Raw genomic sequence first — 27,024 nt, 5'->3', positions numbered from 1 at the left:
CGTGTATACAAAATACAATTTGTTCTATGAATTCTCTTCTAAATAAAATCGTTCACGTTTCTTACTGCCGTCGAGCTGCATACTCTCAATAGAAATATGTTAAAATAAAACAAATCCGGTCTCTAATTATATGAGTTTTATACATACATACACATATAATATGTATAATTATGTCTTAAACGTTTTACCCGGACGAATAAATTAACCATAATAACAGCGTTTTGTTTACAAACCCAGGGATCAGTTTCGCTTGGAATGTAAACGGACGCATTTCGGAAGTAATTGTATACGACGTTGATCATTATGACAGACATTATTATTATTGTTTTACGTTTAATTATACGTCCTGGTGGGTGGGGTGGCCAGAAGGGGAAGTAGCCATTTCCAATTTGTCGACCTCATATTCTTCCATAAGGAGAGACGTCAGTGGCCGTCAAAGCGTTCGAAACGAGGCGCACGCCGAGTCGGTAGTGTGGGTGTCGCTTATCGCTTATAATTGGGTATTTGTTTTTTTAATTACTCCCGTTTGGTCGGGACACGGCCACGTCCGAAAACAACAACGAATCTTTCATCAGTTTTCCCGAGCAGTGTACTTATGGCTACTCGGATAACGTCAAAACAGATATATATATATATATATATATATATATATATATATTGTAAAAAAAAAAAGAAAAAATAAGTTTTTCACAATACAATATATTATTATCTAACAAAACGAGTAGCGTCTCAGATACAGATACACACCGGCGATCGAGGAGGTGGGGCTTCGGGCGGGGGTACTGCGTATGCTTATCATATTATATATATATACTTATACTTGGATACGTCTTATGTATACCGCATAAGGGAGGTGGTGTACGTCGTGTGCTCGACGCCGGTACGCGGTAAACAAATGGCGAACCGAGGACAGAGCCGCGGTGGCGATCGAGCAAAGCGCGCGCGCGCGTACACACTCACTGAGCCGACACACCGTATAGCCACACACGTTGCGCGACCGAGCGCACGCGACCACCCAGGAGCCCGGGCGCCCAGTGGCCATTCAACATAATATTATTACATATATAATATTGCCATCTCGTCGTCCCCTACCCGAGTGTTCTATTCAGAACACAACTCGCTCTATATATATATATATATATCTATGTATCCGTTTATCCTCTCCCGCCTCGACTGCCCTCTCCCCTCTCACCACTCCAAAACGCAATTAATATTAAGTGTCAACTTTCGTCGGCGCCCTCGATCTTAGCGCACGTCTCTTTGGCGGCGCGTATTACAACAATATCAACGGGCGCACTGGTTCAAGTTAACTTACACCAGTCACCACGGCCGCCTCTTAAATACTATATACTATATAGTATAATATGTTTGTACACCATGTGTACCTCCTATCGCTTTTCAAATCCCGAGGCCGCGCCGCCGTCGTTTTAAAAGGTAACGCATCGACCCACATCTTGTACGAATGCGAGGTATGCTTATTAGTTATTACCCATTACTACTGTTCCTTTGCGGGACACTTAAAGAGTGAATAGAGCCCGACTGAGAGTCATTTTGCCCGTTCCTCGTCAAATGAGCCGGGATGGAAAAACTCCTGACTTTCCCAGAGTGTAAAACAAACCGCAGAAGAATATCGTAAAATCATTTAAAACAAAAGTTGTCAAAACGGGTCTAAAATGTTTCGGACAGAATAACGTTTTTTTTTTGCGTTTCGGGTTTCGAATCTATCATCGCCCTATCACTTGATTGTTTTACTTATTGGTCACTCGTTTCTCGAGTGATTGATTTTTAGCGACAACGACAAAATAATTAAAATTTTGGTAATCAAGTAACGTGATGGTAAAAAATCGAGTAACCGACAAATAAACAAACATAGTATAAACCAATGCGGTAAGAAAGTTAGCACGGTAAGATCAAATCCGACAGTGTTTTCGTCACAATCAAATGCTCCTACTTTAAGGTGGTAGTGTAAAAATTCAGCACAGTAATAAATTATTGTCCACAGCCTTGCATCCAAAAGTTTTCAGTATTACGCGCTTACATTTTGAGACTGATAGAAATGCTACTCTAGTAATTCAGTCCAGCGGTTTTTGAATTATCGTGCAACCAGATATAAAATTAAAACACATAATTTTTAAATAAATAGTTTTCGACTTTCATCGCAAATAAAAAAACACATTTTCCAACTCTGGTATTAGGTCACTGTAAACCGGCTCATGAACTCCTTTTGCCGTAAAAAATAAAAATAATTACTTATTATCACACACCAATCAGGAATCAGGAGAAATCTATAGTATACATAATTAATATATAATATATGTGTAATACTTGTCCTTGGGAAAACCTAATTTGTCTAATGTCTAGATTAAAGTACTGTAGGACGTAGGATATGGCTTAAGTAGCTTAAACGTATTTAAATATGATTCGACTCGACGAAGGATTAATAGATTATAGTTCAACAAAACGTTTTAAAAGCTACCGGTTACTAGTTAGGATTATTAGTTTAAGAAATTTAAGTTTAAACTGGTTTAGTGTTTTAAAAATGTACTCGTGAATGTCATGTCAATTAAATAAACATTTTAACAAAAAATCGCTTTTTTTGCAAATTTTGATTAGCTGATTTGCAATTTAATGAATTTCCAAAAAAAAGAAATCGGAGTTCAATTACCAAATGTTTGATTTGCTAATCGAAAAAATCGATTCAGCGTTTGTAGAAAAAAAAACAGTGAACTAACTAAATTATAAATATTTTTCAGTACAAAAAAAAATTAAATATACAACTATACAATAACTATGATATATTTACTTAATTTAGGCTATCAGTGTATGTAAATAAAAACAATATATATTACACACTCAACTAAATGTAAAATATTGAAGACATTTTTTAAAACACTCATACATCATAAGAAAGTAAGAGGACTAAAAACTGAATCTATATATTCTATATAATATCGAATCTCGCGTATCAATTGTGTAGTTAGTCATAGGTAAACAAAACAAATCTTGTTGAAACGCAATACTGTTTTCTATTTGTGAAGATACCCACATTTTTGTTTGTTAATTAAAGTAGTTTTAAGGATTTCGTTTTTAATTCTGGTTTATTTAAATGAGTTTGCTAAAATGTTATTCCGTCCGCCGGTCAGTTGTCCGCAAACAACGCACGACAGCAATCCGTAAGTATGTTTTTTGTCCCGTATTGACCTTAAGGCAGAAACGGGAAACCTGTGGGACGTTATCCATCCGTGACAGATTACTCCAAGTCGTTTTTTTATATAATATGAACTCTCCCGCCATTAATATAAATCTGATATCCTCAGCGCATGTACCTACCAGCAACATAATTAATTACATACACGAATATCCTAATGGACTACATTTGTCCCAAGCTACAAGAAGACGTGTTGGCTTGTAGAATAAATGCAATATATATTTTATTACATACAAAATATAGAAAACTATGATAAACATTAACAATTATTTTGATTAATACATACATAATATGTACGACAGGATTAGAATTACATTCAGAATTATAATACCAAAAACATCGATTGTGAAAGTCGTAGTAAAATTTGTTTTATATATATGTGCATATGTATTACAGGAAATTGGAAGTCATCTATTCTTGAGTAGTATACTCATAGTTTGTACACATATCATTGTCCGTACGCCATATGCTATAAATATATACCGAGTTATTTCAATAAGGAGATGTAAATTGGTTAGAGTGTGTATGAAGTTTGTTAATATGAATTATATTATTCGCAAAATGAGATATTAGGAGATTTGAAGGAAATGGTTTATACACTATACTAAACAACCTTTGGGTAATAAATTTATTTGTTTGGTAAAAAATATTTTACTATGTTAGATCCTCTAATTAAAAATCAAGTACTTTAAGATGCACATAATTTTTTTAAGTATAGGTAGATCCAAAAAAATAAAAATTAATAATTAAAATACAACACATTACACACAACATTCTAAAAAAAGTCAAGCGAAACGTTATTGGTTTTATAAACTTTTATTTCAATATTGTAATGGGGGTCTAAAAGTTCTTTGTACCTTCTTTCTACATATCCTATTGTTTTAATAATTATTATTCATTTTAGATGAATATATATCACTCGTATGTATGTTTATTATTGTAAACATTTTGTTTGGTAGCAGATAAGTTTCAGCTGTTGACATTATGTATTTTATACGGCATATTTTAGTTTTTAAAGCGTGCAATCCACAAACTCTTCAAATTATATTTTTTTTCTCAAGGATTTTAGGACCCATAAATTCTTTCACTACTAACTATTAATCATAACAAGGGAGTGTAAAATAATATGCGACGATCCCTTTGCGCTTGTTTTCATCGTGCCATCTGCTTTATGTCTTCGACCGGAGTTAATTTGTTTACATCTGCGTGAAATTCAGGAATCTATTTCGGCGACAACGCAACACCATATGAGCCTTTCGACATGTGGCAAGTACTATTTCGGCTAACCCCGTTATATGGCTATAAGGTCTCCGTTGATATTTTGTACCTACACGTCTATAGCCTATAACTCTTCAGTTTCTCCCACGCTGCTTCTGAATTGCCCGACGGCCAATACGCGTTATTTCCACCACAAGTGTGGTGTATGTTTGAGTTTTTAGTTTCGAAATGCCCAAAAAATAAAGCATAAACATAATTACATAGATAAAGTATGGTTTACCGTGTGGTCGTCCGGATCAAGTTTCCCGCTTATGGCGATGTATCACTCAACAGGGACGGTATAATATTATAGTTCTGTGGTATATCTACTTGTGGCTCATAGTAATCTCACATAGACACCTAGACATGAGAGTTATTATCTGTTTTCCTCTTGTGGTTATCTGATTAAATATTATTACAGACGTTAACAACCGACGTAGAAAAATTATTATTTTCCTAATTTACAACTCCTGATGTTTAATAGATTAGAGCTACGTGCGAGTATAAATATCAGCTTTACCCTTTTACATACGCATGGTAACGATAACTCCAAGGAGATGAAAATCATTTTTTTTTATTACTGTATTTTGATTGTAAATTTTCATACAACCGGTAATCGCATGCAATGTCCATGGAGAGACAATAGAATATATAAGCCAGTTTCTATGAATAGACGAAGGCCGTATAAGTAAGGTGGCTTAGAGAGGGCAAATGCTTTAAGCACCTAAAAATAAAAGTAGAGTATTTCAATGTTTTTCGAGGCGGGGGAGGGGGGGGAGTAATACTATAAAGGATAGCCAATGGCTTCTCTCTGATTTCGCCCATAAAAAACTTTAACAAAAAATGTACTTAGAGGGAAACGATATCCACTACGAGATTCATTAGTTTAGCTGTTATCCATTTTAGTACGTTATTCGTGCATTTTTCATTCATTATTTTATTAATAATTTTTTTTTTTAATATCGAGTAAAAAATCATACCCGCTATAATATGTAAAATTATTTTAGAGAGAAAGGGCATAAGGCCTAATTGTTCCCTTTTGGCTAGGCTTCTTCTCAAATTAAGCGTTTAAAATTCTTAAAAGGTATATTAATTTTTAAAAAAAACAACTAATAAAAACCGATTACGTTGTTTGACATAATCAGCGAACTGATGTACACAAGTTATCTTTTGTGGGTTTTTTGAATCGTTGTAGGTGGCTCACATCACTGCAGGGGTGGTGGATTGCAGCCAGATGTGTGGTATTAGTCAAAGCGCGAGACAGTTATACTCATAATACTACGTTTTAAGACCACAATATATTTTGTAGCTATTTAAATTGTTAATATAAATACGACATATTTTATCTATTTTATAAGTGTTTACCCTACGTTTCTAAAATATATTTTATAATATATATACAAATAAATGCATAATAAACACGTAAATGGGTTTCAAGCCCAAACATGATTTTACATATAAAAAAAAAAAAATAGTTAATACTTAATCGCGTGTGTAGGTCGTCGATGAACAGTGAATAAACATTTTACGAGTTCTAACCAGTCCCATATGGCCATTGATGTGCACTGGCCCACCCAATATGAGCTTTTCAAATAACCTAAGTACCTATACGTTTTATTAAAAGTAATTTCTTAAAAATAATGTTAAACCATTATTTTCGTTTCACATAACATAACGATTTAACATTATTTTACTATAAATATATTTAGAAATAAGGAAAGTTTCAATGAACAATAACTGAGATTATAATATTGTCTCAGAAGTGAAAGTAGAATAGCTACATGATATGTCATAGGTCAATAATTATTTATAATAAGTAAATTCGAACACATTTCATACTTAACAATTATTGGAACAGCTGTAGGCGTATCAATGGCGTAACTATAAAGTAAAAATGCCGATAGGTGTAAAACATAATTTTCATGCGCCCAGTATAGCATACAATAGTTTTCCTTAAAAATTCACTAATGCCTTGCTATTGCTCTTGCTGCTCCGAGGGTAACTTCGCCACTACCAATGGGAAAACAAATTCCTTATACAAACTTTACTCGAAGCTTTTTTGGAACGAACCAAAATGTTATAAAATAATATAAAATTGACAACTATATAAATATACAAACCATCATCTCATGATGGCAGCGTTGGGCCTTAAAGGTCCGTTAAGCTTGATGATGATGATAAATATAAAAAAAGAAAATTATATTATTAAATCAAAATGGAGAGGATATCAAAAATATGGGACGAGTAAAATAAAAAATGGCAAAATAATTAAAAAGAGTAACTGGTAAGATAAAGATTAAGAAGTAGAATATCAACTACGAAAGACGACCAAAAAATAGATTGGTAAATAATATAAATAAATACATGAAAAATCTGACGATAGAGGTGATGCAACCTCCTCCAGCCGTCCAGTCATTTAGAATTTGAGTCGCATTTAAGCCAAGCAGAATAATATACATTTCCCGACGTCAGATGGGGGCATTTGAGTTCACGTTCGTATGGTAATTGAGACACAGTTAAAATGTATCTTTCCCGTCTGTCAATATACGCTTTCTACAGATACTGCACAGTAGCCCGTGTTATTTATATTATTTGTTCAGTGTTTGCCGAGATAAATGATATGTATATTTACTGAATACGGTTACGGGTTACTGCCGTTTGTGTTCATCGACATTCAAAAACAAAACAATCGTGTTTCGGACCCAACAGTGCAGTTGTATACACAAACGGTGTGTATGGTAGCCACACGATTTCTCGATAAATATTTAAATATATCTCGAACCCATTTCTTATGCAACGGCACAACTGTTTCTCTCCGTCCGCCACGCTGACAGGTGCGTAGTACCTATACTTGGTCTTAATTTCTCTGTTGCATAGGTAATGCCCTAGCGCATTATGCCGGATCGTGCTTACATACTTAATGAGTCCGGCGGGCCGTCACATCCATCTCCTGTTGACAATAATAATAATCAATGCTCGGCACATCATCCGAAGTACCTGTAAATAATTTTCCTGCGTTGCTACCTACGTGTAATTCAATGAATCCCTGAAATTTTGGTTTCCAAGAATTCCCAGAAAAATGTTACCTAGAAATAGCCACCCCAGGATTCTATAAAATGTATAGAACTATTATAATTTAGTAAAGATTTCAGAAGATCGCCTGAGTTATATCCGAGATCAATTTAGAAGAAAAAAAATAATTTAGAAAAAAAATAAAAAAACACGTCAATATTTGCATACGAAAAAATTAAAATAAATATGTTAACTATCAATATTTGATAAACTAAATACAATTTTATTTTTAGATTTTAATTTAATACGAGTAAATGTTCTATGCTCAATTTCGTCGTTTTAACTCCCTTTGCGAAGTAGATGATATAAACAAAATTAATAAAATAATAATCATCATGAGAGTGTAAAATTTAAGTTTTTGTTAGACCATAAAATGTTTTATTTTATTAGAACTTTTTATTAAATTATAGCATTTATAATCCACATTAAGAACGAAGAAACGAAAAAGCAAGACCAAAATTATTAAAGTAACGTAATACCTAAATAACTTTTTATCGTGTGAACAAAATGATGTAGTTTTATTTTATTATGTAACCAAATAGCTAGTAGTATAACGAAAAGCGTTAATGAATAAAAACAATCCCGTTTTTATAATTAATATACATAAAGAAGTGTAAAAATAATTAAGTCGATTTTGTTGTTTTTGTCCGCTCAATGTTTTTTTTTAGAATGTTGTGAACGTAAAACGTTGTAGGTGTAAATACAATTTATAATATTTTTTTTTTGTTCTTTTATTTTGTACTTCAGAACACTTTTTGTTCTTTTTATTTGCGTGTACATTGTTTTTATTATCGCGGAACGTTATCAAGCCCTGTTCTTTTTCTTAGTAACTAATTTGCTGGGGATCATTGAATAATGATTCCGGTTACCGTTACATAGGCCCTGACGTCATGTCTCGACTTTCTAACTTCTACGGGAGTTGTAATTATATCCAGTAGGACTTGCACTAATGTACATACATATTGACAACAATTCATTTTGGTGGGATACGCGTTGTAAACGACCCGACCCGACCGACTTCTCTCAAAATTCTTGTACAAACATACACACCATTTACATACAACATAATATAATAATACATAGGTTCGAAGCACGAGTCACTCACAGTAAAACGCGTAAACGAGCACATGATATTATTATTGTTTTACATTTATGTATGTGTATAATTTTTTTCTCTTGTACAGACTTTTGTGTATAATGCAGTTGTACGGTGTCGGTATGGACTATATATTATTATATATGGACTATATGTTATGTGTACAGCGTTCTTACCTTGTAAATGATTATACGTTAGTGTTAGGGATTTTACAGGTACGGGCGATTGGCACCCCGGTCTAAGGAGAAGATACGCTCCGGCGCTGTTATATGTTATTAGTGTACATACACACATATACACTATCATCGTGTAGGTACCTCTATATTATAATATTATACCGTGTACAAACGGTCGACCGGAATTGGGCAATATGATAATTACAATAACATTCACGTCGGACGCTCGCCGAGGCAATGAAGACATTATATTATTATGTTATACGTTGTGAGACGTACTTCGTCCGCGTTATTATTTATTTGTTATTCACCGTCTGGTCTAAGCTATATAAGCCCCCAGTATACATCCTATATTATACTCTATTCGTGCACCACCGAAAGAAAAAAGAAAAAAAAAACCTGCACGGCAATAACGTTGCGTGTCCTCCGTTATACACACGCTGGTAGTATTGGTTTTAAAAATATGTATATACACTATACTCATTATGATTTTTTTTTTTTGCTCGGAGTGAGTATATACAGCACTACTATAATATACTGACAGGTGTATTGACCGAATAGTAGGCGTACTACGGGTATGTCTTTTCATAAAGAATCTCGGCGGGTAAGTATTTTTTTTTTCGCAGCGAGGCCGAACCGTGTGCGCATTAATTATAATTTTTCTCTATAATAAATCGATTGACAAAAACTAATCATCGTTTAATATACCTACAAGTTACAACGGTGAAACGTGCGCGGTTCATAAAACTAACGTCTACGCGAATAATATTCGTTATACCCACACAGCAAAATAATATATTTCATTGAAACAAATTACTAGTTCATAATCATTTTTTTGCGATAATTTTTAAATAAAACAGGAAATCAGATATTAAATTTATGGGCAGAAATTTGGGGGGGGGATCTCGGGTTACTAAAAACATTAAAACTTAAAATTAGTGCTTTTCAAAATACAAAATTTATTTTTTAGTGAGAGATTTGTTGAAATAAAAATAAATATAGCACTAATTGTAGGTCTAAAGGGTTTTTAAAATCCCTAGCCCCTCCCCCCTCCCAAATCTTCGTTCATGTTGTTAACATTTATTAAATAATATTACGAATTTAACTGTCATTATGCATACATATTCATTTGGAAACTTCAAATAATAATTATTATACTTGTTGCCGCCAAACCTCAACAAAACATATTAGTTAAGAAAATATGTATATTCCTAAATAATTGATGTGTGAGTATAAGTACCGTGTTATATGTGATTAAGTTTAAGGGCAGACAAATTTTTTTCTCGATGATGGTATTATCGTCGCGGCGTAGCGTTACAAAACGTTTTATCGGGATTATTAGTAATTGAACATGTGGAATTCCTGAGAGCAAACGCATATTAGTGCTGAGCACAGAGCAATCCATCATTTCCACGAGACAGCGCATATACTGCTCATTGATGAATAGTGAACAGGACACTAAATAATAATATAAAACTATGTGCGCATGAAAAGAAAAAAACTGGTACAACGGCCGGGGACTTGTGATTTTTTTCATGATTACTTACTTGTGGCGCCAATGCTGTCTCCCTTCTTCAACGGTAATATACCGTACGTCATCGGTTTGTATTGTATATATTTTTTGGTTTTGTATGTCCACCGTTGGAAAATATTTAAGATAGAAAAAAATATACAATAACGATCGGCGTACCTAAATTTCACGTTAAAATAATATACAATGTATATTTTATTATGATAAAATACAAAACAATTAATAACGCAACCGGAGATGTGTATTAACTGCAAGTCCTCACTTAATTTTTAAAACAATCCTATGCATACCTATACTTAAGTTTAAATATCATTTATAGCTATTATTCTTTGAAAAATAGAACACGTTATCATTCGATTGACGGCAACGCATTTTATAGAACGAGTATTTCGAAGTAATTATGAGTATAAATATTAACTAAGCAATGTATAAATAAATACTCAGAGTATATGCATGAAGAGACTGTCTAAGCAGGTAAAATTATTTTTAAAAAAAAAATGTAGAAGTTTTACTAGATAATAAATCTCAACTAGTCTCCGGTTGATAAAAACAGCCAGTAAAACCTGCGAATATTAAAGTCGTAAATTTAAATTTAAAAAGGCGTTACAATAAAATGAAAGTATTTTTTCATATACCTGGTGACTTGTTAATTGTTACCTGTAAATTCACTAGGGTCGCAGTGTAATTTCCCCCCTTTTTTTGGGGGTGGGAAGGGGGTTTTTTTAATAAAAAAAAAAGGTTTGGCTACAAATGTTTAAGGAAAATTGTTTATACCTTTAATCTAATTTTTAGACCTTATGTCTTAAAAACTACGCTCGAATAAGATAAATAAAGACAAATTTATTACCCCTACTAAGTAAAAGGGTTTATGTTTTCGGTTTGTCAACGTTTATCTATAGTAGTATGTCTAAAGAATATTCCATACAAATTTAAAACCAATTTTAACTGGGGAAGAATTTTAAAAATGTTTGGCCTAATAAAGTACCTTTTATGTACGATTTCTGATTTACTGATTTGCTACATTAATGAATCAGTTCAGCGGTTTCGACGATATCGTGAGCTTAGACAAAAGTATATATAAATAAATAAAATAATATCATTGTAAAAACATTACTTCTTCACATTACATCTGCAGCTTCTCGTTAAAATGAAAAATGTTTAACGACGAAAAAAATTATTACTGTCACAGCTCTAATTAAAATAGATAATTACATTTTTCAACTCGGTCGATGCAAACGACCTTATAGATAACCAATTAATTAATTATAAGTCTTTTAAAATAGATGTATGTAATGTAGTTGTTATCTATACACATTTATATATATATATTAATTCTATTAACTATAAATACGATGGTCTAATTAAGGTTAATATAGTATATATATATATATATATATGTTGATAAGCAATTTGGCTGCGGTACGTTAATCATAAGTTTGTATTATAATGATCTGAATCATTTTTAAAGGATAAAAATATTGTCATTTGTCAAGATTTGTTTATACGTCTGCAGGGAGCGTGTACAGAATGTTATCGGCTTGATCTTTTCTTAGCTCACAGGCTCATTAAAACGAAATACTGTTCTATATTTTATGATCTTGTAAAAGAGAAGAAAAAACCATCTTATCCAGGACATGGTAGTCGACTGTCGTAAATCGTTCGTATATATGCATATAGCAACTGAGTTATCTATATACACTTTTTTTTCGAACTGTAACATTTCTCATATGTTAAAATAAATTTGATGGATATTATATTTATGACTATTGTTGTATGGAACAACTGAAGTATCTGCGTGTTGATGAACTTACTTCTAAGGAAATAGTTGTTTACATAAAAGGTTTAAGAGCGAAAGTAATTGTTAAAAATAAATTAGCTTGGGTAGAAGAAGTATAGTTTTGTAAGCACTTCGCGTTTTATGTGCCAAATAGATTACAACCAGTTAAGTACCTGACGAGGTAACGCCATACGTTTTTTGGAAGCTCACCGCGTGTACCTGTGTTGTAAGTTTTTGTTGTAATTATAATAATTTCTTTAACACTGTAGGCCTCCCCGTGACCTCACCAAGCACCATGCGCGGCCTAATATTGTTACTTTTTTTTGTGGTTTTGATTGACTATATCCGAAAGTGGCCTCAAACTTCGAAGAGATATTATAAACTCGAGCGAGATTTTCTATGTACGATAATGTAGTATCTTGTTTGTTTTTAATGCGAATTTTAACACGGTGACGTTTATTACAACACATATACATACTGCAAACGGGTGATATTAATTTGTATGCGTTTTTTATTAAAATCTGTTTACACTTGGCTGACGAACAATCAACATTTATATTTAACGTTCGCTGTCTAATCCTATTACAAATATACAATTTTCGCCGCGCACTTAACCACCGACGGCAAGGTGTTCATTCACACGAAACCGTTTATATACTTAAGACAGATTTCCGCCAATATCGGTAGTTTTTTTTTTTCAGTATGCTCAACTTCAAAAATATAAATGTATGCAAATCGTTAAAACTCATCTGAGTCGTTAAAACGTATGACCTTCGTCGATGGTCGTTCTATCACTGTACAATATTTGAATAGTAATTATATATGTTAATCGTCCGATCCGCCAAGTACAACTTAAGCAACGCGTCATGAGCTTATTGCATTTTTCTATACTTTTGTGTCCTGTCGAAAATTAAATTTTACACACGCTTTAACCATCAACTATATAATAATAATATAATATCTGTATATTATGTACGTCCCCTCCATTCCACTGTCGTCATTCTGGTCAAAGAATAATAATAATATTATTATTATTATTATTGCGTTGCCGCCGCTGTGACCGGCCGACCATCAACCTAACCAATGTGGGTGGTCCGTGTGCTCTCCCCTCTACACTAGGCACTCTTCTGTGATATATATATATAAATATATACATATAGGCTCATATTTAAGTTCAAAATAAATTTAAGTACACCGTTCACCACCGCCGGGTGTACATTATAATAAAGAATATACTTAAAATACTTAAGAAAAAAAAAAAAAAAGCCTACACATATATGGGGTGACAAATTTACGATTTTAAACCAACGTCATTTTTTTGATTATCTATACACACGTTTGTATTATATTGTAATCCTTTTACTCCCACAAACGGGAGATTACCGTTTGATTTACATCTAATAAACTCCAAATGATATATTATTTGAGAGAGACAGGAAATGAGAAAGAGACCTTCGAATTAACGCGTTAGTCTTTTTTGATTTCAATTCCGAAGCGTGTATACAACAAGTCCGGGGTCAGAAATCAGGATACTTGGGCAACGATGGCTAATTGTGGGGAATACTTTTAATTATACCGTGGAATAGGTCAAGTGAGAGTTTTTCAGGGCTATCGCACCATATAGCATACTTAACCGGATCCGTTAAAACATGAAATTTAACACTGTTACAATCAAAACTAAAATATGACGGGTAGCGAATCGGGAAGGAAAATAAAACGATAAAATGAAACAACTCTATTTGTACTGTTGGTAAAGTTTTTTTTTTTTTTGACTATAAAAATACAATATTTTTTTTTTTTACAATACAATATAAATAAGTTATGTAAAAATAATAAACAATATATAAAACAAGGCAATTAAACTATAAAACAACTTTGTACCAAATATCTAGTGATCATGATGTACACACCCTTGAAAACATTTAAACGTGAAACACAAACACACAACGGGGGGGGGGGCATGACAACATACTATTAAAAATAAGTAGGTTTTTATCCAAACGGTTTAGGTTTCTATTGTTTTTTGGTCGTAGAAATATACACCGTCTTTGAGTTGGATAGTTTTTTTTTTTTGGTATGCGAATGAAGTCTATTGCCGCCGTCGGGTAAGAGTAATACAATAGTAAATCGTCTTTGGTTCGGCTTTAAGCCAAATAATAATAATAATAATAATCAGAATAACAATATCGCACACGTTCTGAAGTGTAGACCGACGACGGTGTTGCGGGTCCTCAAGTTCAGGACTTCCATGAAGAACCGGTGATGCTTGAGTGAATGCTTGGGATATCGGAAGTAGGTCTCTCAATATTATTAATTCGTCTCAGGTGTCGGGTATTCAATAGAAAAACATTATTTCATTATCATTTATCGGCCGTGTCCAAGCGCATAATATAATAATTGTGATAATAATAATGATGTATAATCTCTTTGGCAACCGCGCGTCCGTAGAAGACGACAACGATAGGTCGGTGTCCGTGTGATACCAGATGTAGGCGGCCAACCGCAGCCGGGAAAATACAGGTGCGGTTAGGCGAAAAGCTATCTAACGACCATCGTGCCCGTCGACCATTTGACTAGCAAAACCGCGGCGGCCACAACGACCAGTGGATTAATCGCCGCAGACCGCAACGGTACCGCGGATCCCTTGCCGGCGGCATTGTACCGGTGCCGTTCGTCCGGCTGGTAGTCCGGCCCGTTGACCAGCATCACTTCGATTTCCGACCTGTCCGGGTCGTCCTCGAACGCCTTGGGCCGATGCTTCTTCCGGTTTTTCCGACCGCCCTTGCCGTTCGGTCTGTTCCCGTTGTCGCCTTCGCCGTAGCACAGCCTGGCCATGCGCTCCTTGTTGCGCAAACACTCGCCGGCCGCCGCGCCCGAACACCGACACCGGTTCATCTTGACCGCCTTCTCTTGCCGCTGCAGTATGTTTATCGAGTTCAGACACCTCTCCGTGCACGAGACGCCTTGGATCATCCGCTTGCAGTACGTGTGGTAGTAGCCCAACGCGGCCGAGCACACCGGGTCTACAGCACATATCCACTGTGCCAGTTCGCAGGACACAATCGTCTCGTTCTTGACCGCCTCTAGCACCAACGGACGGCATACCTCTACGCGGGCCTTCGTCTCTTCGCAGTACCGGTCCCTACACGTACACTGTAAAAAGCAAAACAAACGCCACACCGTTAGTAAAATTTTTCAAAAATATTTTAAAATTAAAATATGAATCTACAATTTCCTAGTTTTAAACCCATACAATTGGCAACAGTAATTGAATCTAGTTTCTTTTTTCTACCAAAAACCTGTAAAAAGTAGTATTCACCACTCATGTCGTATGTACAGTTACACATTATAAAAAAAAAGAGCATTTTAAGTATATTTTTATTGTACACAATTTAATAGACTACGAGCGAGTGTGTAAATTGCAATGAATCAAACCTTTCAAAGATAATTGACCCCGGAGGCTAAACAAACCTTTATAATATGTGAACTGCTCGTTTGTAAATTGAGTTCCCAAACAATAAAATTATTTCACGAGAATTGACGACGGTAATAAAGAGACCAACATAACGACCATTTCCTCCATCAAACTGTACATTTTTTTTCCGCCTAATTAAAGTCTGGTTTGTTATCGTGGAGCTGTACTAAATTGTAAATCTTGTTTGCGTCGTTAAAACTATTATATTTTTCTTCGCTACGAGTACACAGAGCATAAAATTATCATTTAATAGTAATAATAATAATAAATACGGTAGTCGGAAGGCAATAAAATAAAAATAAATACATTTTTCCATCCAGTTTTGCGGATGACCTAGGCGAACGAGATATGTTGAAAAACGTTTTTGTAGACCTTTATCTTTTTAATTATATTTTTTAAAAATTAAGCAATCCAGTTGTCATGAACGATCGGCTATAACTTATTCCCAGTTTTAAATTAAAATCCTCCAAAATCGTACGATAAACTGAATATTATTTGTATAACTAGTAATATGAGTTGATATAATTTTACAATTTTAGCAATAGGTCGTTCATGAAAATAAGAAATATTTAATTGATTTAACAAAAATAAAAAATGCGGACATTGTACGATTCACAAATTACAAATTGTAAAATATTATTTTGATAAACAATATTATCTATACAAACACAAAAAAAAAGGTTTTTATTATTTAATTAATAAATGTATATTATTTATCGAACGAAACAATTATTGTTAATTCGAACAATTTAAGTATAAAATATGTAGTAATAAGTTGTAAGGGATAACAAACACACTACTCTTTTTTTTTTAAATTAAATTAATTTATTTTCAATAAAATAATTATTACTACTAATACTATAATGCATATACTCACGTCAAGGAGTTTTTTGCCTTCCTCGGTAGAGGTAATGGACACCAGGGCGTATAGGCACGATTCGGGACACGTCGTGGAATCCGCCCTAAGCATTTGGTCACACTTGGTGAAGTAGTTGTGCAACGCCACCGAGCAACCCGAGCCGAACGCGCACCGCACCCTCACCTCTTCGCAAGTCGGCGAGTGGCGGTCGTTTGCCACGGCCGTACCCACAGTGGCGGCGGCGGCGGCGGCGTCTGATGTCGGTCCGCCAATCCAAAGCAGAGCCATTCCCAGAAACGCCACTGTCGTCGAACACCAGCCCGAGGGCGTCTTCATCGCCACTTTTTCTATAAAAAAAAAATCATACCATTACAAAACTCGTTCCATATATTATTATACATAAATAATTGTTATTATATGCATATTAAGTGGTAATCATTTGCAGCCACTGATTAGAATCCAGTGGCTTCCTGTGATGACTTGATTTAGGTTTTAGTTTACAGCAAAATATATAAATAAGTTTTTATGTATTATAATTGACGACGGGACAGAGTAGTCATAGTTTTGGTAAATTTACACCCCATCGTTAAAATCACTGTCCTCTGATTAAAATATTCTCACTGTCCCTATTGTTTTTAACTAGAATCGTCGTTCGATTTATGCGTTTTTATTATTGTTATTAGACGTTTTTATTTTCCGTCTGAGTCGGCTATATATATAGATTATATAGGTATAAAACGTAACCCAACGACAGGCGGTCGACAAGGGACGACGGGTAATAAAAAATCGACTGCCACATTGCGCTCACGGATTAAAATGTGTGCCAAGATGCGCTCTCGGAAAATAACACTTCTGTCGGTAATATTATTATTATCATCATCAACCGGAGAATCGACCGTACACGCGCGTTTGTGTGTACAGAGTACACCTATTGAACTCTAGTGTGTTTGCTCAGTAGTACTATACTCGCTACTGTGTACACACATACGTGTGTGTGCACAAGACAAACAAATTAAAGAGAGATTCGAGAGAGACAGAGAGAAACGACGTCCGGGCACGGTTGTTGCCATCTCAACTGGCGTACACATATAAACATACATATGAATTCAGGTAGCTGCGGATATAATATGTTATGTAGTGTATAGAGTTTCGAAAACGACACAATGGCGCGTCCAGGAGGAAACAATGCCAAATAAAAACCTGACCGCTTTTATGTGTGTGTGTGTCTTTCGATGACATTCTGCAACGTGCGGGTCAAACGGGTCAGCAGGGCGTGTGCCTATATACCAGAGGAATGCCAACGTCCAATAATAATAATAATATACCTAAATATCTTCGTATAATTTATCCCCAAAAGTTTCGTCGACCTGACCAGTTCGGCCGCGGCGGTACTTTAATTAGTTGGAAACAAACACCAAAAAAAAAGAAGTTATCGTTTATTGATAGATAGGTACAAGTGTATTTTACAAATATATATATATATTATATGACCACGGTATTTATGCTATACCGTAGCAGCCGTACAGATTATTATACATACATCGAACAGAATGGATTTATTTATTGGTTTGTGTTAACTGCAGTCTACAGCCGTATAGTAAAACCCAGCGTTAAATTAAAATCAGTTCCCGGAGAAAAATCAATATAAAAAAAGGCTACGGTACGTTAGATATGTAGGTACACCATTTGATATGTTTATTTGTTTTGAGTTTGAGTTTTATAATTAATGCATTTTCATGTAGCGTGGCTCGGTTTGTAGAAGGACTTCGACGCCCAGTGTTCTGTGTGTGTATAGTACAATCAGAGCAAAATCGTTTTCTAAATAATAATTTATGCCGCACACATTACATTACACGCCAGTACGGTAAATCATATTTCTCTTGTCGGCAAAAAATGTAAAACGTGTAACATATAAACTTTACATATGTACAACAACCAGTACTATTATCCTTGTCTGCATAAAATGTAAATTCGAAAGTTCAAAGGCCAACCGCCTTTGTTTATGTCTGTTTGTTTGCGCCACGATTTGACAGAAAAACTACTCGTGTAAGATTATTGAAATTCCTAACATAATAATAAAAATTAATTGGGATATGAGGGTTTTTTTTTGTTAGGGGCTTCGCTTTCAATGGCATTTTAAACAATAAACCCCGGTGAATAAAACCTGGTTTATTTAACTAAGGGGGTTTTTAATTTGAGTGGTCTAGAGATCGAATTATAACATACTACCTCTATTGTAATAATAATTAAACTATACAGCCCGCATATGACAGCATTCGGAAGCTCCCACGGGGCTTACTTTCGTCTGAAACACGATTGCCCTTACTTTTAGTAGAAGTTAACTACGCGTTAACTTGTTTAATTTTTAAACTCATCATGTCGGATTAGTAATATGGGTCAATCCGTCAATGAATATTGTGTATCATTGTTAATAAAACATTTTGTTGGTTAAAGTGTACGTACAATTTCATATTCAAACAAAAAAATTGTTCATTTCAGTACTCATTTGTAGTTATTAACCTTGTGTACAATATAATAGAAATCTTCAAGAACAATATATTTTTTATAGGTAAAACATTTTCAAATGTTATAAAATAGAATGAATTTTTAACGTTTGTATTTTAAACCGATTGAACTTTTATAGCTATATCACATTAGAGCTCCATAAACTACAATTAATATACAATCAGAATTGCAAAATGAACCACTGTCACTACCATTTTTGATGTAAGGATCATAATTAAAGGTTTTCTACCTACCAGTTTAATCATTTTGACTTGAGTTATTCGCATTATAATGCATTTACAGTATACAATTTCTTTAAAAGTAGTAATATTTTGGACATATTTTTAAGAATTAGTTTTCGAAATTAAAAACCGTTGTGCCATCCCAATTTAAGTTTTTAAATTTCGCCAATCTGGCATCACAAATTCCTAAAAAAAAAAAATAGGCTTTATCTCACAGAGGCCAGTCTATCTCTGATCACAGTATAATACATTATTATGTCGAATAAAAATAATATATCACAAAATATTTACTAAGGTTTTCTTGTATATTTCATTGTTTGCCGTGACAGCCGCCGGTCAAAATAATGTACGGCAATCAAAATATAACGACATAAATAGTTTCTGACGTTTATTTTTTTTCCACGCCGTGTCTTTTGTTCTGCAAGTGCACTAGCAATGTATTCTGTTGATCTAATAGTGGAAAATTGGCAAAACCAAAAAGACGAGTGTGTAAAAAATGTCTGTATTGTGTCGAAGAAGAAACAGACCAACCAAACACAATTTGCCGGTACAATAAAACTGTCTAGATTGGAAGCAGAGGGTGAGGGGGACATGTTACTGGGCTGTCACAGTTCGTATAATAATCGGAGACGTGGGAGAGTGTGCGAAATAAGTCTAAATCTCGGGGGATGAAAGGAGAAGATGCGCACACACCGTGCACAGGTGCTGGCAAGACGAACATTGTAATGTTGCGGCCAAGCGGTAGTAACGCGTTTGTTCGACGACCTGTCAGACCTATTTTCACCTGTCACCGGCCCTGCACCATCATCAACAGGTCGTCCCTTAATCCGTGTCGGATTACACGATAGCCGGCTAAGACTGCCTACTAAGACCAAACCTCGTCCTGTCTCCCTTCCTCTCCCCAAAAACGCACCCTTCTTGACGATTCCGGCGCGCAATTGTGGTAACATTAATAATAACATAATAGTAAAAAAAAAAGAAATAATAGTATTTTTTTGTCCAAACGATGACCACGATACCGCAACGCTATGTACGTTTGACGTGCATATACCTACATAATATAGAGACAGTGTTTAACGTAATAACCTATGCACGAATATAGAGAACGTCCTCGGTAAGTATATAATAATATAATATATGAAAACCGCAACGCGGTTCGTACGCCCGAACGCGCACCGCAAGCTGATGTAGGAAGAACGATGATTACCGTATAGACGGCACATATTATTTATGCATAGATAAGTGCGACGAGTCTGAATGAGACGGTAATTTAATTTTTATTGTCATTATTTTTTTCCATCATTTTTCTAAAAATACAATAATATACTATAATTTTACTAATAACTTACGTCTTACTTGCTCGTGGTACGCGAACGTATTCTAATAAGACATCCAAGATCAGATCGTTGAACAAACAAAAACCCACGACTAAACTTTACAAGCATTAAGCCCAGTGTCGTATTTAAGAGTAAAGGGGTGTCCTCCATAAATGAACTCTCTCCAATCAAAAAAAATAAAAACCTACGATTTCAGAGAAGAAGACTCTCAAACTCAACTATATACAATATACCAAATGACAATATTTAATTATTTTTAACGATTTTTATTATAAATATACCACTTTAATGAAAAACTAATGTTTTCAAAATTTGTATCACTACAATATTTGATAAATCGAAATTTTTTTTTATTTATCTGTAGTACACAATGATCAAAAAAATCCTTTTCATATTTGTGTAATTCTAAAATTATTAAGTGATTACAGGTCAAAAAATAATAGCAGAGAACTCAAAATCGGGTGTGGGTTTTACGATAGCAATATACCAATTGTTTTATGTTGATAATGATCATTTGATTATTTATCAATAAGTTAATAAAATATTAACGATAATAGTAATTTAAAGGGGCTGCAGATATTTTAGAAGGGCTAAGCTTTCCTCTAGTCTACGATGATGATTAAATGCTGTAACTTGCATTTCATTTAATTTAGTTTAACTTCCAAGTTCCAACCTAGCCGTCGTGATTACTTCTCATCCGTTTGATTTAACAGACATTATATTTTATACATTAGGTACCTACAATATATTAGTATTTTTTTTACCGGTCATCAAACGCGTTCATTCGACAATCTATGGACCGCAGTCGAATTCTTCGGCTGGGCGTAACTTCTATATAATAATAATAATAATTTATAATATGTATATATTATTCGTAAGGCCGTAAAACGTTTTATACAATCTTCGAGTTAGGTTCATTAAACGCGTTGTTATTTTATTGCCGCATTACATCGTACGGGCTACTTTTATGTTCAATGACAGCTGTAATCTATTTTTCATGTTCACAATAAGTTCTCGGAGCCGTTAAAATCGTTTTACACCCCACCCCCTCGCACAGAATAGATTTGGTAAATTTCAAAGAAATGTCGCTGCACCAGTGTCGCGCGTTGTGAATAATAGGCTTGCAGACGGTCCGAAAAATCGTAAAACCCACAACCGCGTTAGACCCGTTTTTTTCTGTACACAATCTGTATATATATTTATATACCTCCACCGGGGTCGTCCGGACACAAAAGGCTAATACGCATACATAGTACGAGACGCGAACGAATTTGGCGGCTATATTTTGGTCTATTAATTTTATTGTTGTCCGTGTATGTGTTATATTTGTATTAAAAAGTCGTTAAAACAAAACCAAACCGTAATAGCAGTGCCTACACCGACGGTTCTCGTTTGCCCTGTGAGAATTTTATAGCTTTTTTTTTCGTCGAATAACCACTTATTTAGGGTGATAATTATTATAATGTACAGCCAAATCTTTTGCCCGGAATACATGTATAAACGCACACGTCTCGCTGGTGTGTACGCGCGGATCGTTTAAAAATAACGCTGAGCCCCGTCATCCTGTTGGCGCGCATTAGCATTGAGTCAAAATTATTATTACAGCCCGATAACGTTCCTAAAGAGACACTTAAGCGGCAGCTGCTGTTACTCAGCTTAATGGACATAATGGTAAGTATAGTAGATGGGATGGTACACTAAACGCAGAAGCTGTATTCGGCTTTAGCGCAAAACTGTCTAACCAGAAGCTTAGTTCATCCCTCTTGCGAGACTATACTTGTTTTTAAACAAAACAACACCCTAACCAACTGTTCTGGTTGGTTATAAATATATTTCATATTATTTATAAATGCAGACTACTTACAACCGAGGTTAATCGTTAATCCCGCCATGACTTGTTGTCTCCGACAGCTCGGTTTTGATGGATCCGCGGCAATAACGACGTGTCACCGTAACACGCAAGATTTATCATTTAATTAGAAAAAAATATATATGTATGTATGTATGTTAAAGAGAAATCGTCCATCCGATTATTTTACTTTTGTCGAACAAAATCAAAATCCGAAAAAAACACAGTATTTTTTCACACGCAAACAGCCAAACGGGTTATGGTTATTTATTTAAAAAAAAAAAATAACAGCAATACCTAATAACAAACAAATTAGTTCGACGTCCGTTTTTCGTTATAAGGATAATATTAACATAAACTGGCGTGCGGTTTCGTGCAAGATGGTCGCCGGACGACTGATGAAGAACCAAGAGAATGGGTATACCTGCTACTCACGAGACATCCGAAACGACATCTGGTATTCCCCTTCTACCACGATTACTGCCGCCTCCACCACACCGTACTCGTGTTATCCTGTGGCATATCCTATCCGTCGTCTCTATAATAAAATATATACATACGTCGTACATAAAATATCCTATCAGCACCGTCTCACCAGGTTTTCTTCCTGTACGTCGCCACAAGACACACGTACAAAGCCAACACACTTGTATTTCCTATACTCATCTACAGCTGATGTCGCCTTAGTACAGCTTACTATTAGCGCAGGACCTAAGTTGTGCCGCGTCTTATTTCGAATGAACACTGCGTATTTGCAATTTTCTTCTGGGGGTGATATGGAAAAAAAATGTTGCCTCTAATCTCTGTTGTTGTCTTGTCCTTATGACCGGACCGAAAAGATGTACCGTGCTTTGTAGTGCTTTATACGCAATGCTTAAAACTGTTTGTTTATTTATATAGTTATAATTATATTTATATAGACAAAAAGCATTGAAGTCCATTTTCAAGAGTTTGATTTTTATCAAAACACATTTGTTAGTTGATAAAAAAATTAAAATATACAAAATAAAAAAACATATTAAATTTTAGATTAGCTTACATTTATTTATTAATATAATCTATAGTAAAATTATTATTTCACTGCATTTGTTGGTGACATTTCGTCCAAAACATCTATGATAACAGTAATTTGTCTATGATTAAAACATTAATATTATATGAATATATTTTTAATAGGTAATTTTGAATTTTGATATGTGTATAGTTTAATATTTGTGATTTATCACCCTGATCACTCTCTGTAAATACGCCTCTGCTACCTACCCAGAAACAGGTGCGAATTTTGAAACCAAACTGTTACTGTTTTCATAATCCATCATTGTCAAATTTCAATAGGTATACATGATTATCAGGGATTTTTTATTTATTTTGTTTTTTCTTCTGTACATCATGTCCAGCAGTTCCCGTTCTTACACAAAGGCAGTGCCTGGTCACGGCGTATAGAAAACTTATGGAATTACCTATATAAGATTTATCAGTTATTAAATACTAAACCCAGTTCATGGGTAACTACAAATAATCTCATAATGTATTTGTCGAGATCACTAAGGGTAAATTTTATATACCTTGTCTGAATGCATATTATTATGTTATTCTATAAATCAATACATTATACTTATAATACCTCATAATACATGAAGATTACTACAAATTCCAAGATTTCTTTTGATGTCAGCGGGACACAAATAGTGATATTTTTTTCGAGTGCCCTTTTCTCTACAATCGAAAAAGTTTGACCGGGTAAGCGTGGACCTTATTCGCCGGTCCATTATGCGAGAGGTGTAATATTTTTAGTGTCCATGACGTTTTTTCAGGGCCGCGGACAGGCGGTTAATCCTCCCGAAAGACGGCATCGTTTTATCTCCGGCCGCGGGATAAATAATAATAAATATATATATAAATACAAGTGCACGTGTGAACTCCTGTTGGCTTGTCAAAACCGCTTTGAGCCTCTTCTGAAAACTGGTACACCGACGGGCTCTGCTACTACCCATAGAGCAAAAATAAATATATTTACATTTCAAAAATACTGTGCAGATTATACTGAAATGTTAACGACTAACCTAACCTAAGTTCTAACAACAAGTTTTATGATCAAACAATATTTTTAAAACTTGTTCACGGTATTTTTTCATTTTGTACTTTTTGATGCCTGGGTAAGTAATATGTGTATGCCATCAAACCACGTACATAATTTTAGATGTTTTCAGTATTTAGGTTGAAAATATAAGTATAACATGCAATAATAATATAGTATAGGTACTTTTTTATGATTGTATAATTTTGTTTTCATTTAATTTTTAAATACTATACAAATATCCATATTAACGTGCTTTACATCTAGTTAATGTAATAGTAACTAGTAAGAAAGAATAAATCTTGCATTTTGTACGGTACATCGTGTTAGATCAACATTGAACACGTCTGATCGATTAAGTCGACGACGTCGATTTGATTGAAAGTATAATATTATAGGGAGTGGAAACTATTGATATGCTACAATCGTCTTTCCGGTTCTCATACAATATGTTTACCTACTATGCGTTTGCATCATTAATACACAGATTAGAGTCTGATAAGATTGTGTGGGTGTTGTTATAAATTATTTTTCCCAAATCAGACGGTACGCGACATTCTTCTTGAGTTTCACGTGTCTTGTTATGGGTGTAAAGTACTTAATTTATAATAATATTTCTTCCGGTCAAAATGTTTTCACGGGAGGAATCACACGCGTGGGACGGACGGCGTTATTATATTGTTTTTTCATCTTCCCCATTAGGAAAAAACAATAGACTTTTGCCTATTATTATCGTAAACGTAAGATATACACTACATGTTACATTATCCTGCGAATGATAATTTATGTAAATTGTTAATGTGTGTATGTTTTTTTTAACGCGGTTCGAGCGATATCGCTGATGAAGCATAATAACGTGCGTCTACCCTACCTATCATATAATATAATTACTACAGGTATTGTTGCACAGACACCGGGAATCGGCGTTGGCGTTAATATTGACACCTGATGACTTGATTGCCGCGTCTTAAGTATATGATAATACGCACAGTGTTGTAATTTTCCCGTACGGACCCCTCCGCCGGTCGTCGTCGTGGGTCGTTTTCGGAGATTAAGAGAGATACGAGCCGCCGAAGCATTCCTCCGACGGTAATAATATTAATAATATAATAAATTATTTAAAAAATAATCATTTTTAGTAGAGGGGAGGGGAATAAAAAAGAACGAGCCGTAATCATCGGTCGGCATAGTGACGGTATAAACGAAAAATTGAGACGTATACAGTCGCGCGAGAAACGTCTTATTATTATCGCAGCGGTAATCTGGTCGTGGATTGTATTATTATATTATATTATAAATACATATATTATATACAACGAGTATATACGTTTGTATATGTATGCGTGCACGCAGAGTATGATGTAGAGATGTGGCGGGATGTGACTGTTATACGCTGTATATAGTGTGTATACTGTATAGAGACGTATGGACCCGTCTCGACCGTTTGTATGTGTCGGACAGCTGCGTTTTTTTCAAAAAAAAATGTATTATCCTGTTTGTGGGAGCCCGAGGGAAAAAATCGTGCTGGCAGAATAATACCGACGGCTCTCTCAGGGCTGACCCACATGTTACACCCCGGCCTCCTCGACAAGATTTTCGGTAATAAAGACTTCTACGCGACCGGGATTTTACAAATAATGGACGATATAAAAGTATATTATACTTCTTGGAGTAATACTTCTCTGTCTCGCTCTCTCGCCATAGTCTACACCGTGCTCGCACGTGTATAGTAATAATATAATCTTCGTCCTCACCTTTAACGTACACCCCTGCTGAGAAGCTGTAGTCGTTTGCCAACCGATACCCCAATATTTTCTATTATAGTACACCTCACGACTCGGACGGCCATTTAAACGGGCGGGTAACGTGTTACGTGGCCAGCAAAACGTAGTAAGTAGCCGGCAAATTTGTCGGCATAACCGTGAAAACGTTACCGCAGTAATCATATCGTAGTTCGTATGTATGATACAGGATGGCGCAAAACTAAGCGAAGGAAGTGACTTTTAGATTCTAATCACTCAAATCAATATCGCCGTCGAGAAAGCAAAAAACATAAATGTACAAATTATATCAGTACACGATTAATTACTTTACGACGCCCGGAAACCTTATCTATAAGAAAAGTAAACGAGAAAAAAACAAATGATTGTAAAAAAAAAACGGCTTCAAAGCATTTTTTACCCTGTAATAGTTTCCGCTATAGAATAATAAGAAAAATTGCCTAGTCATAATAATTGTCCAAAGACCTGACGTACTGCATAGAAATAAAACGTTGCAAAGGGCTGGACTTGTTTTGGGAAGCCAATTCTCACTCATATATGTTGATTAGAATATGCTGGGAAAGAACCCGAAAGAAGTCTCAGGTGCTCGAAAATTGGACGTGAGACAGGAATCAGGATCCGAAGAAGGAGATAAAGAATGTTTACAGTTATATATTTCAAACATTTATAAACCCTAAACAGTTATAAAAAAAAGTAAACATGTTGAAACTACAAAATTGTAAGAAATATTAGTGTATACAATGTTATTAAAAAAATTAACTATAAAATGATAATTGTTTTCT

General features: G+C 34.7%; 1 protein-coding gene across 1 annotated transcript; it reads right to left on the bottom strand.

Annotated features, from left to right (window-relative positions):
- Positions 1 to 13,941: 13,941 nt before the first annotated feature.
- LOC126840345 (growth arrest-specific protein 1-like) lies at positions 13,942 to 22,771 on the bottom strand. Its single transcript, XM_050576013.1, has 3 exons — positions 22,400 to 22,771; positions 16,470 to 16,798; positions 13,942 to 15,270 (listed from the first exon to the last, which is right to left on the bottom strand). The coding sequence occupies exons 2-3, from the start codon at positions 16,785 to 16,787 to the stop codon at positions 14,656 to 14,658; spliced, it is 933 nt and encodes a 310-aa protein (XP_050431970.1). The 5' UTR covers positions 16,788 to 16,798; positions 22,400 to 22,771; the 3' UTR covers positions 13,942 to 14,655.
- Positions 22,772 to 27,024: the final 4,253 nt, after the last annotated feature.

Source organism: Adelges cooleyi, unplaced genomic scaffold (assembly GCF_023614345.1).
Source record: "Adelges cooleyi isolate 19-005CV unplaced genomic scaffold, UGA_ACOO_1.1 ACOO_flye_CR_arks_rails_tigmint_CR_PRNA_376, whole genome shotgun sequence".
NCBI classification, from domain to species: Eukaryota; Metazoa; Arthropoda; class Insecta; order Hemiptera; family Adelgidae; genus Adelges; species Adelges cooleyi.
Note: the sequence above shows the minus strand (reverse complement) of the source record. Positions and strands in the feature narration are given on the sequence as shown.